Source organism: Aethalodelphis obliquidens, unplaced genomic scaffold (genome assembly GCF_003676395.1).
Source record: "Aethalodelphis obliquidens isolate GAN/ISIS:26980383/991018 unplaced genomic scaffold, ASM367639v1 scaffold4, whole genome shotgun sequence".
Taxonomy (NCBI): Eukaryota; Metazoa; Chordata; class Mammalia; order Artiodactyla; family Delphinidae; genus Aethalodelphis; species Aethalodelphis obliquidens.
In genome coordinates this window covers 65,771,187-65,786,146 of record NW_020837948.1, presented here as the reverse complement: position 1 = coordinate 65,786,146, position 14,960 = coordinate 65,771,187, and the positions used below count along the sequence as shown (strand labels likewise).

Below are 14,960 nucleotides of genomic sequence, written 5' to 3'. Positions count from 1 at the left end.
CACCCCACTCCCTCAATGCATAGGTAAGTAAACTTAGCTCCAGAAAAGTTGACTTAATAAGGTCATACAGTTAATGGAACAGTCTGGAAGAAAACTTAGGTTTCCTGATTACATATCCAGTATATATGTAGCTTTCACAAATGCTCTATGCAGACACACTACCACAGTGGTTTTATGGGGCTTTTTGAACTCTGGGAATCAGTATAGGTGAACCACTAGAGACCAGAGGCCCCTTACCTTCTATACTGGAGGTGCTGGGAAACTTACCTTCAGTACTGGAAATGGGGGTACTGTCACATTTGCTTTCACACTGCTGCATCGATGGAGGTCGAACAGTTTCTGGACAGTCACTCGATGCCTGTCCAGTGTAGGAAAGACACTGCACAGTCCGCATTTGCTGTCCAAGTCCACACTGAGCAGAACACTAAACCAAAAGACAGGGAGAAACAAAATACTGACCTCAACAATTTTCAGGAGGTAAAAAAGATACTATGTCATTTCAAACACCATAGATATTAGCTTTTAAAGCCCATATGTAGTTCACCTTGGAGAGGTATATGATTAGGTCATTCTATTACAGAACTGGTTTAGAAACTCAAGGATCATGTTATTACCCTAGAAAATGGAAGCAACTTAGTTTCCAGAAGACAACAGTTGGAGATTTTGGGGCTATTATTTCAATAGTTCCAAGCAGTGCTGGTGAACTTAAACAAGAGTATAATGAGAAAATATTTGTGATGAAGTAGAATAATCAGAGGTTCTAGGGCTGGGACATCACTATTGCTGCCTATTTATATATTATAGGTTTGTGGGAAAACAACCTGATGGTCTATTGGAGTGCTCTTAATCTGATCAAAATATTAGTTCAGTATAACAGCAGTGACTGCTGTGGGGCCTGGTGATGGGACTAGTTTGGAAAAAAAAAAGGGCATAAATAAGTTCCTTGAGTTTTGTGAGGTATGTTCAGTCACACAAATCTGAGACAAATCTGAGAAGAGGTCTGGTGTTAGCCAATTAGCACGTCTCCCTCTCCTTTTTCATCTACTCGGGGATTCGGTTACTTTAGAATTGAAGTTACTCTCTGAGGGGCTTAGTTTCAGCTGGGACTGATCAGCTGTCCAGGCTGAAGAATAAAGCTGTGGTCTATTCTTTGGGACTGCCACCCAGAATACCAGAAAGCCTGTGAGATTTGGGATCAAAGGGATGAGGAGCTAATTGTGCAGAGACAGGTGATGGTGATGTTTACAAGGTAAACAAACCGAGGCCCTGTTGGATTTATTTGCAAAAACTCTCAAAGCACTTATAGGACTTGCAAGGATATTTACAGATACTTTTAAGTTTCTAAATACAGAATGAAAAATAAATGCACCATAAACATGTAGTAAAGCATCTCTGAAAATGTATTTTCACTGGTTAATTTCAATTTTAGGAAACTGAATTGAAAATATAGAGGAGAAGAAAAGGACTTGACAATATTTAAAAGAACAATCTCAAACTGATAACTGTAAATTTGGTGAAATTATCAACACGCAAAAACTTTCAAATGCCCTTTATATAACAGTGAATTGCAACAAAGAATATATAAGAAAGGAAATTCCTAGCCGGTTTAAATAAAAATGATAAGAGCATGTCTGTACTGATTCTTTTTTTTTTTTTTTCCGAAATTTTTGCTTTAATTATCCATATATATGTGTGAACATGGTCATTAGATAAACTGTATTTCTAACTATAAATCATAATCAAAAAGACTTGAAAGCTATAGCTCTATACTATACATTTTTTTTAAACATCTTTATTGGGGTATAATTGCTTTACAATGGTGTGTTAGTTTCTGCTTTATAACAAAGTGAATCAGTTATACATATACATATGTTCCCATATCTCTATCAGTTATAAATTGTGAAACTGTCACACTTCTACAGAGAAAGACATTGCATTCAATGTTTACTTAAGCTTATGATGTATATTCCATTTGAGCACTTTGTAAATCAAACTAAATACTGTTATACAAAAGTAAATTATTAATTATTTGTTAGACAATGCACATGTTAATTATTTTATGATCATACTTCTTTTGTTTCCCCACAGGGCTGAGCACAGAGCAAGTATATTTATTTGCCTTAATGGAGACTGAAAATCTTTGCCCGCTCCCCGAAGAGTCTGTAGATACTGCTGCACTCTAGCAATATTGAATTTTGGCCATAATTTTGGTAACTACTTCTATGAAATGCCATTATTAATAAGTAATGGCAGGCCCAGAGCACAAACAAAATCATGCTGGTGTAGTTATATGCCATTATGATTTATTTGGGTCTCAGATATTAGAAAATGACCAGCTCAAGGTTAATTATAAAGCCTCAGTAAAAGGGCATTGATTCACTAGAAATTTTCTTTCTGGAGCATTATTTTTTAACATAACCTAATAAATTTCCTTTTTGACATTCAAAAGAACAATACTTAACAATACTTAATTTTCCTTCTGTCCAAATATATCAATTTGCTTTTAAAGGATTTAAGGTGACCTTCAGCAAGATAAGACAACTGAGAAGGAAGAAAGAAAAAATAGGAATTGAAAATAGAAATAGAAATGAGTCCAATCAATATAAAAGTACATACTAAAAGCCCTATATACCCGTTTCCCAAATTCATAGTCTCCATCAGCTAAATCCATTGAAGAGTAAGTATTAATAACATTTCAAAGATTGTCAATCGTATTATCAAGCTAATTAAAACCTCCACATCTTTTCTGTGAGGTTAAGAGAGGTCATTTTGCAAGTGGGAAAGCTAAGACAATGGTGTTAACTGATCTGGTCTTGAATTAGTTGAGGGAGTTGGCACTAGAATCCAACTTTTGGTAGCTTGTTCAAATCTCTGGCCATTAGACTATTTCTCTTTAATTTTATGTTAAAATGTTAGAATCCAAGGAGTAGGTGAAAGTGGGAAGTGTGTAGGTATGGGAGAAACATGGCTCAGTGTGTCTATGTGTGACTGCTGCTGCCTATGCACTGTCTCACACTCACATCTCACACCTGGATCTCTATGTGTTATTACTCATCTCTTGAGCCCCTACAATGACCCAGTCAGGAACCTCAAGTGTCTCAAGGTGCTGCTTCAGCAGGAACGCACAGTCCAACTGCCCTACCTGGCCCCAGTCTCCTGTCACCCAGCGAGGAGGAGGACAGCGGCCCAAACTGCAGCGGATGCGGACAGGGGGTTTGCTCTCCTCGGAACATTGTGCTGCTGGGAATGTTTTAGAAAGGTCACTGCTCTTGCACAGAACAATCCGATGCTTGAATCCTGGACCACATTTGGGAGTGCACTGTAAATAAAACAAATACTAATGAATAATGATAGTCTAAAGACAGAGAAAAATCTGAGGAAAGTCTTTCTCCAAGTAAATGTGTGTTTGGGTAAACAAGATACACACATACTAAATTCTAGGCAGTCTTACATATATGAAAATTCCTTAAGTTTTTAAATAGAAGGACTTTTATCTTTTTCCCTACGGTCTTTAAGAGCTAAATCCAAACTCTGCTTTTCTTGGCAGCATACTTTCTTCTTTTATTGTGTGTAGGCTTATTCCGTGATTCCTCCCTATTCTTGGCCATATTCAGTTGTGATAAGATTCTGCTAATTTTTGGAATGTGGAATCCTTGGTTTCTTACTTGCTAGGTGTAGTCTTCTGAAAAGAATTCTTATGTTACTAGTAGACCATCAGAAGTTGTCTTTGTGAAGCAAGCTAAGGTTTGATTTAGATGTGTACGGTTGTCCCTCAGTATCCACAGGGGACTGGTTTCGGGACCTTGGAGGCCACCAGAATCCATGGATGCTCAAGTCCCTTGTATAAAATGACAACACATACCCTCCTGTATACGTTAGATCATCTTTAGATTACTTACAATACCTAATACGATGTAAATGCTATGTAAATGGGTGCCAGTGTATGGCAAATTCAAGTTTTACTTTTTGCAACTTCCTGGAACTTTTCTCCCAAACATTTTCAATCTTTGATTGGTTGAATCCATGGATGTGGAACCCAGAGATATAGAGGGCCAACTGTATTCTTAGAGTGTGCTAGCTAAGGATACATGATCACAGGTAAAGGTTTACTGTACAGAAAATCTCTAGACATTTGCTTGTCCATCAGTTAAACATAATGAACTTGACTGTTCTTTAGTTGGACCAGTCTGCTCTTCATACTGAGGAAAAGATCCTTCTTCCTATGTCATGAAGTCTATTACTTACCTCTTTTCCAAGTTAATTGGAGTGCTCTGTTCTAGAGCCACCTATTCAACGTGGTGGCTGATTGAAGTCCTCCAGCTTTCTCCCCTGCACATCTGAGCCCTTCCTTATAATCTGTACTTCTTCTCAGTGAAGTGAGACCCTTACCCACAATATTTTGAAGCCCTGTTTCTATACCTTTCATTCAAAAGCCATTTCCAAATTTCCTACAGGAACTACACTAAACTGGGGGGAGGGGAGACCATAAGAATGAATAAGTCAATCTGTACCTCAAGGAGCTCACAATTTTAATGTAGGAGATAGATAGGTGAACACAAGGTTAAGTAACATAAAAGAGGATGCAAGAATATATAAATTCTTGTGCCCCTAATCATCAATTTCTTATTTTATAATTATGTATTCATAAGTCTTCTCATTCCTACCAGACTATAAGCTCCTTAACATTATTTCATTTCTGCTTCATTTTCGTACACAACCTCGCCCCCATCCTCAGGATACAGCAGAGGGTTTTGAGAAAGCACTCTATAAATATATACCCTCCTTTATTTGGGAAGATGACAGTTTTGATTTACTTTTAGGTAAATCAACATGTACCAGTTGTGGGATGGGAATGTTTTCTTGAACAATGTACACACCCCTGAGTGGCTTTGTCAGGGGTAAACCTTGAACCTGGTTCATGTCATGGAAAGAAAGAAAAATATTAAAATTCTTTCAGGTGTAAATCAAGGATCTCATGAACACTCTTCATCACAATGAATGTGGTAACGGAGTACATTTCCTTCAACTTAGAAAACATTACATTAAGATGCATTTTGAAGGAGAATAACATCCAGTTCTTTCCAATATGGTTCCAAAAAAGGTTTTAGTTAGGGATTTAGAAATCAAGAGAGAAATTCCCGATCCCTGTTATTCTTTTTCACAGCCAAATCAACATCCTTATTTCTAGCTGCTGCCTCACTCTACCAATATACTCAGTCATCTGTTGATTTCTCTTTGTCTCCACTGCCACTAACCTTACTACAGACAAACATCACTAGCTACGTGTAACATTGCAATGGCTTTCTAACAAGTCTCCTGTTTCTTGTTCTTTCCTCACTCCAATCCACTCTCTAAAGCACAAATCCAGTTATATTCTGTTCTGATTTTTTAAAAAATCCTTCAGTGGTCTTCAAGATAAAAATTCAAACTCTTTAAATATCTTACTATACACTGATAGGAAGCCTCTGCTTACCTCTTCAGATTCACCTCTCCATACTAAACAAGATACAGTATTCCTAGTGCCAGCCCAGTGCCAGGCACAGAGCTAGTGCTGCTGCTGCTACTACTATGACTACTGCTGCTATTAATAATGATAATATTGATAGCAGCTGCCATTTAATAAACACTCTAGATAGCTGTGCTAAGTGCTGTAATTCACACAGTCTTCACAAAAATCCTGTGAGATGACAATTATTGTTCTGTTTTTAAAATGAAGAAACAACCCAGAGTAAGTGATTGGTCCAAAGTCATGCAGTGTTTAAATGACAGACCTAACGTTACCACCTACTTAGTGCATGTAAAACACTACACCACGTACTTTGCACATATTATCTCATTTAGTCCTCACAACAACCCTGTCACTTTATATATCAAGAAACCAAGACATGCAACCCCATCCTGCAATCATGCATTCTGTAGAATGAATAAAGCCCTGATTCGAGTCTCTTGAGCTTGTCCCACTTGTGTCTGGTCCTCTTGACTTCTCACTAAGTCTCTTCCACCGTCCACCAGTGTTAGAAGACACAGCCTTAGGGGATTTCTGTCACTCTCTTAATGCTTAATATTATTATTGATAATGATACCACTACTACCTTGTATTCCATTAGAGCTTCACAGTTCACAAAATACTTTCAATACATTATTCTCATATAAGTTTTTGAGTCTTGTCACAGGAAAGTTTAGGCAACTTAATCGAGGTTAAACAGATAGCAAGTGGTAGAGCTGGAACTAAATCCTAAGCCTTCTGATCTATACTTTAGCTCCTAGCATTGGCAGAAACAAACTCTTGAGAATACATAAGAAGTATTAATTATTATAAAAATAAATGAGATAAAGTACAAGGGTATGGAAGGGTATTTCAGACTTTAGGGATAGAGGCAGAAACACGTAGGATGTACAGGGAATTCAGTTTAGTATTTAGTATTCAGTTTTAGTATTTTGAGGCTATGATTAATTTTCTATATTGGGAAAATTTACTGAAAAAGGCACTTGTGCCATTCCCCTTCCCTCTTCTCATTTTAAAAGCATACATATGTATATTAAAGACTGGGACAAAAAAATGTCTGTCTGTGTATAACTGAATCACTTTGTTGTACAGCAGAGATTGGCATAGCATTGTTAATCAACTCCACTTCAATACAAAAATTAATTAAGCCTAGGACATAGGTCTCTTGCTTATTCTAATATCCTTTTCCAGTAGCAAGAAGCTTCTGCTATTATTTTAAGACTGAAGTAACATCTAGCGGTCTTTCCTAAGAGCCTATGCCGAAGTCCTGCTTACAGTTCTGGGAGGCAGACAATGCAAAGACAGACAATTCATTCATCTGTATCTGAGAAGTCCCCAGGGAATCAAAGACAAAAAAACAAATAAGATTGATGATAATAGGGAGAAGAATAAAAAGAGAAAGCAACATTGAAATTTATTAAGTGCCAAGCAGCGTTCTAAGTCCTTTGCATGTCACAATCTACCTAATCTTCATGGAAACCTCACGAAGTGCTGTTTTCACACCCATTTTACTAGTGGGAAACTGAAGTACTGAGAAGTACAGATAAATTCAGATGGCAGCTCTGAAAAAGATAATGCTCTGAAAGGTAAATGTACAAAGACACAAACCCTCTGTGGGACAATGTGAAGTTATACGCAAAGCTTAACATATGTCATCTTCTATCGAGGCAAGAAATAATTAAGAAAATTATAGCCCAAGCTCCACTAAATAAGTCACAGATATTCTATCCTATAGCACTGGAAGTAGAGATCATCAACTGGATTCTCAAAATAGTGAATGACTGAAAACTACATACTGATTCAATGAATATACCAGCCCTGAGCCCTGCAGATCTAGCCACAAATATTACATGTCTATAGCTGGAATCTCAACTCTGGTCTCTGCAAATATTGCACTTCTAGAGCGTGACTGTAAAATGAAATGTCTAAAAATTGCTTGTAAAAAATAGTAAAGCCACAGGGATGCCACTTAGACCAACTTCGTTTTAAGTAGAATTCTATCCTGCAAATTCTTCTGACCTTATGTCAGAGATGTTCAAGCAGAGACATCCCTCAGCTTGTTCTTATTTTTGCTTCTTCCCTCTGCTTTATTTAGCTTACATTACATCTTTGCCTCTCTAGCCTTCTGATGAATAAATATGTTTATCTATCTGACAGCCACAGTTTTATTTAGCTACCTAAAAAAATACGAAATCCTAGAAAAGCAAGCTGCAACCACAATTATGTATATGATTAATAGGCATTAAATTAATCATAAGTGATTCAGAGCATGTTTCAGAGATAATCATTAGTCTATACCCATGTAAAGGGTATATTTTTTACACACTTTTTGAGTATGCAGTAAAATTCATTAGAAATAAATAGAAATTGAATACTTAGTAATAAAAAGTCATTTTTTTAGACTAAAGTCTAGTTATAAATATCAAAATTCATTCAATTCATTCTTGTAATAAACCATTAGGTAGCTGGGTGGAAGATAATTCAGCAGAAAATGATTCTTTAGTAAAATTACTTCTCTCACTATTTCTCCTCATTGCAGATAAATATCTTTTTCCTTCTTTTATTCATATAATCAGAATCTTACAATTATTTAAAATCTGACCAGACCATTTGTTTTTTGTTCTCATCTCAGTGGGATATAGGAGGTGATTTTTATGAGAGATACATTTATACTTCAGTTCAACATTCTATGATTAAGAAGCAAAAACATATTTTGCAGAAAAAAAATTTGAAACCACACCAGGGAAAATAATTTGGCTCTCACTTGTAAAGGATAGAAACATTAACATTTTGGGGTTAGCCTGAATTCTCTCTGGAGAGGTGGGTTTAATTTACTTAGTTATGGCATCAGAGTAGAACCTAGGAGTAAACAAGGTGACAGCACAAGTATCTACTAAAACAAAGAACAGTGCCTCGGTAGGAAGATTGCCCCCGCCCCATCCTTCTTAAAGTAATGCTACCTAAATGTAAATCCCATCAAGTCAATTGAGTATGATGCCAGTCATCTATTTGTCCAAGAATAAGTACAAGAAACAGAACTTTTTCAATGGGTACTCTGTGGAGTCAAAAGAAACCATTCCTATACATCAAAAGAATGGCTAAGGATTGCTGGAGCCCATTCACAGTACACAGCAACATTTTAAGAGTCACATGCCAAGAGAAGGCAAAAACAGAAAGCCATTTAAGTCCAACATAGCATGGGTGATCCCAGGAGTGAGGCTAAATTGTAGGAAATGGGAAAGCCATGGCTTCATTAGTTTCACAAAGACTGCAGAAGAGCCAGTTTCCACCAAGGCAATTTGGCTTAAATTTTTTTTTTTTTTTTTTTTTGCCATAAGCACTGGGTGAGTTTCACTGATGGGGAAAATGAAAACGGTTCCTGGCTTTGCAACAATGGAAATTTTACATTAGAGAAGCCAGCAAAGAAAAGAAAAAGGTCAGAGGGTACATTCCTCTTACTGAAACATGTTTTCACCAGTTGAACCTCACCCTTGTGATTAGCAGAGCTCAGACAGCTGATATTTGGAATTGGGAAGGGGGCAGAAAGAGGAGGGAAGTTTTCATGGGTGTGTGAAAAAGATATCGTGTGAAACATCTTTGCAAAAGTTAAGTGAAAGAGGTTGAACACTGCCTGCTCTTCTGCTGGGACCTCCTATTTTCATTAGTGTGAGATGTTACATTCCTCTGAGAAGAACAGGTTCCTTGTTCTCACTTTGTTCTCCATGGCTACTCAGACATTTTTTTTCACTTAATGCTATTTACTTTTACTTATTTTTAACTTATCTAGAGAAGAGATAGGTTTTATGGTAAAGGGAAATGGAAGGGTGAGAGTGCACCCTCTCCTTTGGAAAATAAACAGGAGAGACTGAATGGGGACAAAAATCATCTCTTTCCTCCTGAACAAAGGATGAAGATGATGATATAGATGATGCTCAACTAGAATCTTTGAGACGGCAATGGCAGGATTTCCTGACTCATGCTCACCCCAGAATAGTTTTCCTGTGTTGTCTGTGGAGAGACAACAGGCACTATTTTTTGTTTTTTTGGAAGTGATAGTCCCAACATGTGTACTCTATGCCCCCAGCTCCACTTCTCTCCCCTAAGCTTTGACTCAGCTATCTTAAAGAAGATAACAGAAATGTGATTAAAAGTCCCCTTAACTTAAACATATTTCTCCAGGCAGCTTCCAGGAGTACCTAACAGCCTCGCAGAGCCATTTGAGCAAGCCACTTCTAAGACTGGGTAGATGAGAAGCAAAATGCTAAAAGTAGGGTAACTACAACCTGTATGAAGTTGAATTAGGAAGAAAATCTTAAAATGGTATTTGGAATGGAAACATACAGTAATATATATAATCTATTCCTTAAGGTGATTATATTTGGTGTTTTATGTTAAAAATATAATGATACAGAAAAATGTAGGTCCAGAGACCAATGCGAAGTGAGTCTGCACATGAGAAGATTTTGGCGTTTTAGTGGTCAGCAGAAGTTTTTTCTAGTTTCTGGTTTTGAACTTGTTGATTTTTCTCCACTTTTTGTAGAATGATAATATGGTATAAAGTTCTGTATTCAAGCCTTCTTGTTACCTATCACTACTTTATTCAATCTTATCTTCCATTTATTCTTTAAATTTTATTTTATTTATTTATTTATTTATTTATGGCTGTGTTGGCTCTTCGTTTCTGTGTGAGGGCTTTCTCTAGCTGTGGCAAGTGGGGGCCACTCTTCATCGCGGTGCGCAGGCCTCTCACTATCGCGGCCTCTCTCGGTGCGGAGCACAGGCTCCAGACGTGCAGGCTCAGTAATTGTGGCTCACGGGGCTAGCTGCTCCGCGGCATGTGGGATCTTCCCAGACCAGGGCTCGAACCCGTGTCCCCTGCATTGGCAGGCAGATTCTCAACCACTGCGCCACCAGGGAAGCCCTCTTCCATTTATTCTTTAAAACAAATCCTTTTCTCCCACTCTACTTTCACCACATGATCTTTGCGTTTCTGTTCAGTTGTTTCTCTTATCAGGAATACTTCTCCAGTTTCTTGTTCTCTTCCCTACTTCAAATCTTACACTCCTACAACATTCAGTTCAACCCCCATCAACTAAAAAGCCTTCTGAGCCTACTCCAGGCTATTCTGACCTTCTCAGCTCTGAATTTCTGTATCACTTATACATTTATACCTCACAATCCACCATTTTGTTAAACACTGTCTTATGTTATTCTCTTCCTGCTTCATGGATATTTCTTATTTTCCCAAGTTCTTGAGATTCTTCTGAATTCTCCATAGCTCCTATCCCAATGTGGTTAGAAAGTACCCAGTTATACTTACTGACTTGGCCTGAAGCCCTAAAAATGTTGCAGCCAATTATCAGGTCTTCCATTAGGATTTTCCAATAACAACGTTGCCATCATTATCAAAGACTATTTATGAACTTCTATAAGGGTTTTGGGCACTGACTTGCAAGTAAAATAACTACTAACATGTGTACAATTCTGTAAAATGTCTTGTCTTTATCACTGGATTTTATCTTCCAAATGAATGTAGGAGTTAATCCACCCACTGTTAGGGAACAGAAGAGTTCATACTGTTTTCCATAACCACTGAATAATACTGAGAATATCTCTACATTTGATTGAAACACAAATAAAAGTTAGGTAGGCAGAATGTAATTACTGAAGCTGGACTATGGCCAGGAAACTTGGAAGAACACTCCCAACTTCTGCCAAAGATTCCACAGATAACCACAACTGGTCAGAATCTCCATTTCCATGTACCATCTTAAACACAGGTCTCTCTTTTAGCCCTGTGCCTCTAGCAAAATAAGGCCACTCAAGCAGTAAGATTCATAGGGAGAAAAGTTACATCCAGAGGTTCCTAAAGAACAATGTTTAATATTTTTCTGTTGTTTATTTTTTGACAAACTTATGAGGTCTACAGGAAATACCTAAAGCAAGTACCACAATGTTTCCAGCAGGAAATGCATCCTGTTTTGCTAACTTAGAAAAATGACCTTTAGTTATATAGCCAGATACTCATTCTTTCTAACATTAACCAACACTACAGAAGGATTCAGTTCTTCTTTAGGAAATGTAGAGAATGGTACAGTGTGTATATTGTATATGTCTCATGCAGGATGAAGAGTCAAGAATTAACTCTACCTCTTACCTCATTTTTCATATGACCATTTTTCTGAGGCCTTGGGATTATATCAGACTTTTTATATGTACATGTATGACAGAAAAACATTATCTTAGTCAGATCTTCCTCAATGATCATATAAGTGGAGGTAATGATAAAATCTGAATTTGACTTTTTGACAGTTATAACCCTCAACTCCGTGTTTCTTCCCCAGAAGCAATTAAAATATATATAGATATATAACATGTGATGATAAATTAAACTCATATGTAAGAGTTATATGGTTAGGCTGGAACATTACTTGGAAAAAAAGATATATCACTAATTCTGAGCTTATAACGCTGTTCAAGAATAGCAATGAAGAAGAAAACCCACTTATAATATTCTCTCAAATACACTTCAGGCTTGTTTTTTAATTAAATCGACGACTAGTTTCTCATTGATTTTCCTTACTCCAAAAACCTTTACTTCCTGGCAAGCAGCAAAAAAATATAACATGGCCAAATTCAGAGTTATGCAGCCCTTACTTGTTGAGTTCTAAGGCGCTCACATGCTCAGGTGTCCTTAATATTAAATGCTTTGGTATTGATAGCTAAGACATCTCAAAACATACAGCCTCAGATTTCCTTACTTCTGACCAGTCCAAAGCCACCCACTGTGGTGGACATGACTGGTTGTTGCAGGGCTCTTTTTCAATGGGCCGGTGTGTTAAACAACCACTGTAGTCCAGTGTCTCCTCCTCAGAAGGTCCAATCTTCCTGATGCAGAGCACTGCCCTTGTGCGCATCCCTCCATCACAAGTCTTGCTACATTCCAACCAGTCCCCAATGAACCACCTGCAACAAGAAGTGGAAGAAACACAGAAAAGCATTCCCTCAGTGCAGCCACAGATTTCAGCAGAGTGAAGGCACTTTCTCAGTGGACTACCTCCTCTTCTCAGAAGAGCTAACATTTCAGTGTCAGGTGATGTGACAAATGACAAATGGAAGAACTGCTAAGGAGAAGATAACCCACTGTCGGCTGCCTTCTAGAGCAGAGTGCATGAGCTTTGGAGCAGGCAGAACCCAGGTTCAAACAAGCAAGGCATTATGTGTTTTTAAACCTCTTTTTGTCCTTTTTTTATTAATTTCTAAAACGAGGATAACGATATCAATCATGAGATTGTCCTGAGGAGTAAGCAAGTAACATATGAAGCTCCAAGCCATGTGCTGGTAAATGGTAACAACTGGTTCCTCATGGGAGGGAGGGAGTCCTGATTTGTTGCATTTGTCAGTTTTTGTGGTATAAATACTTCACTATGGCTAATTTCAGCCTATCACCTTGACATACTGAACACGAACAAGAGAAGATATGCTAGTAATAGGTTCTCAGGAGCTTCTAACAGTGTCTAACACACAACAAACAAGAAACAGTAGCCATTTTTATTATTACATTGAGGCAGGTTCTCCCTCAATTGAGGACTTTGTGATAAAACCACACTACAGGAGCTAGGGATTTGTTTTCTGCTTCCCAGAAATGAATGTCATGCTCTGCATAAGACAGACGTCTTTATTGTCCTCACAGGGGCAGAGATGGCCCAGGTATCCATCCAGAAGACTTGAGAGTCCTAAAAACTCTGCGGTAAAAGCAGAGTCCTGAGCCAGCTCTGTGAAAACATGGAGATCCCTTGCTTTGACCCCTTTACTCTTAAAAACAGCTTCTACACAGCTAATGTGGGAAGAAAGAGAAATGTCTTAATAAATGAACATATCTCACATTTGTAGGCATACCACTCCTAAGGTCATCAATGAACTTTCATATATACAATTTCAGGTGTGTGTGTGTGTGTGTGTGTGTGTGTGTGTGTCTGTGTGTGTGTGTGTGTGTGTGTGTGTGTAGTATTTCTGCAGGACTCACTCTTTTGGGCACATTAATTGGTCCAAGGGTATGAATCATGATCCCAATCAGACCAATAAGAATTCAGCTTTAGAATTTTTATATCTCAACGATAGCAAAAGGGATGCTTTCCTTTCTGGTCACAAAGGTGTATAAAGATATAAGAGCTGATGATGGCCATGTCCCCTGTCAAGTGGAATTAGCTGATCTGAAAGAACGCAGAGGAGCTAGAGTCCTGCAGGTATTTGAGTGCTTGATTCCAGCCATTCCTGAAGCTAGGTCCACTCTTATGATTCCCTCAGCTTTGTTATATAAACCAACAAATCCTCTTAAGCGCAGAAGCTAGCCAAAGTTGAAGTTGTGTTATTTCCAACCAGAGTCCTGACTGATATATTATTGTATTTAATGTAATGAATATATGCTGAATGCCTTCTATGCTCAAGGCACTGTGCTTTGTTTTACAGAAGAAAGTAAGACCCAGTGTTAGGAAAACAGTTCTCCAAAATCATGAAAAGTGCAATGATGGAGCTAGGACGAGATCCCCCATCAGTTGATATCCACTGGATTTCATTTATAACACTGCCAAATAATAGAATCCAGATCACAAGCATGAGGTCAAAAGACATTTTCTTCAATCCGTGCTTATAAATCACACATATATCCTAAATGGATATGCTCGTGCTTTTGGTAGGAGAGTAACCAGAGAGAAAAGTATTAAAGTTTAAGAACAAATTTCACCTCTTTTCACGAACTTAGCTCATTTGTGCCAGTTTTGTACGTGGAAGATAATACCTTAGTGAAGTCAGAGTACTAGTATCCTAAATTTGAGCCTACACTCAGCCAAATAAGCCACAATGGCCTTTGTTTATTATTATTTTTATTTTCTTTACTTACAGAGGGAAACCAGCATTTAGAAATATCATAATTAACCAGTTTCTCAAACTTAAAAATATATTTTGTCAAAAAATTAAAAATTTTCAACGTAAGATTTATTTAAAGAATGGCAATTTAATCCTGAATTAAAAAAATCTGATATTAACATTTTTTTCTAAGTCATTTTCCAGAGGAGATTTAAAGTGATTTTCATATTCTTTCCATTTTATTTTCCGCAGATGAACAGGATCCTAAGTTGTTAGTACCATTTTTGGTAAAGAGGAAAATGTGTATTGAGAATAATAACTTGCATGCCAGCCATAGTGAAACTCTGATTCAATTCGCAGCAGTGATTTCATCACCAAGATTAGGGGATAAAACAGCAATGTGTATAACTCAGCCACAAAAAGTTCAGTCATACCATCTCCAGCCATGATCTCATTAGGTCTCATAATGTAAGAGGGATGGAGGCCTTCAAATTAAACACAGGTGCCCAGAGTAACAGCAGTGATTTCAGGAGGTGTTGCTGTTTTTTTTGGTGCTCGAGGTCAGGGCCACCTCTGCCTTTTTATTCTT

General features: G+C 37.6%; 1 protein-coding gene across 2 annotated transcripts in view; it reads right to left on the bottom strand.

Annotated features, from left to right (window-relative positions):
• The window catches only part of ADAMTS6 (ADAM metallopeptidase with thrombospondin type 1 motif 6), a 274,021-nt gene that overhangs the window by 15,763 nt on the left and 243,298 nt on the right, over positions 1–14,960 (bottom strand). For both annotated transcript variants that reach the window (XM_027101008.1, XM_027101010.1), the window contains 3 exons: positions 12,268–12,472; positions 3,143–3,319; positions 268–424 (listed from right to left, as the gene is read on the bottom strand). In XM_027101008.1, the coding sequence (XP_026956809.1) occupies positions 268–424; positions 3,143–3,319; positions 12,268–12,472 (539 nt within the window). The remainder of the gene's footprint in view (positions 1–267; positions 425–3,142; positions 3,320–12,267; positions 12,473–14,960) is intronic.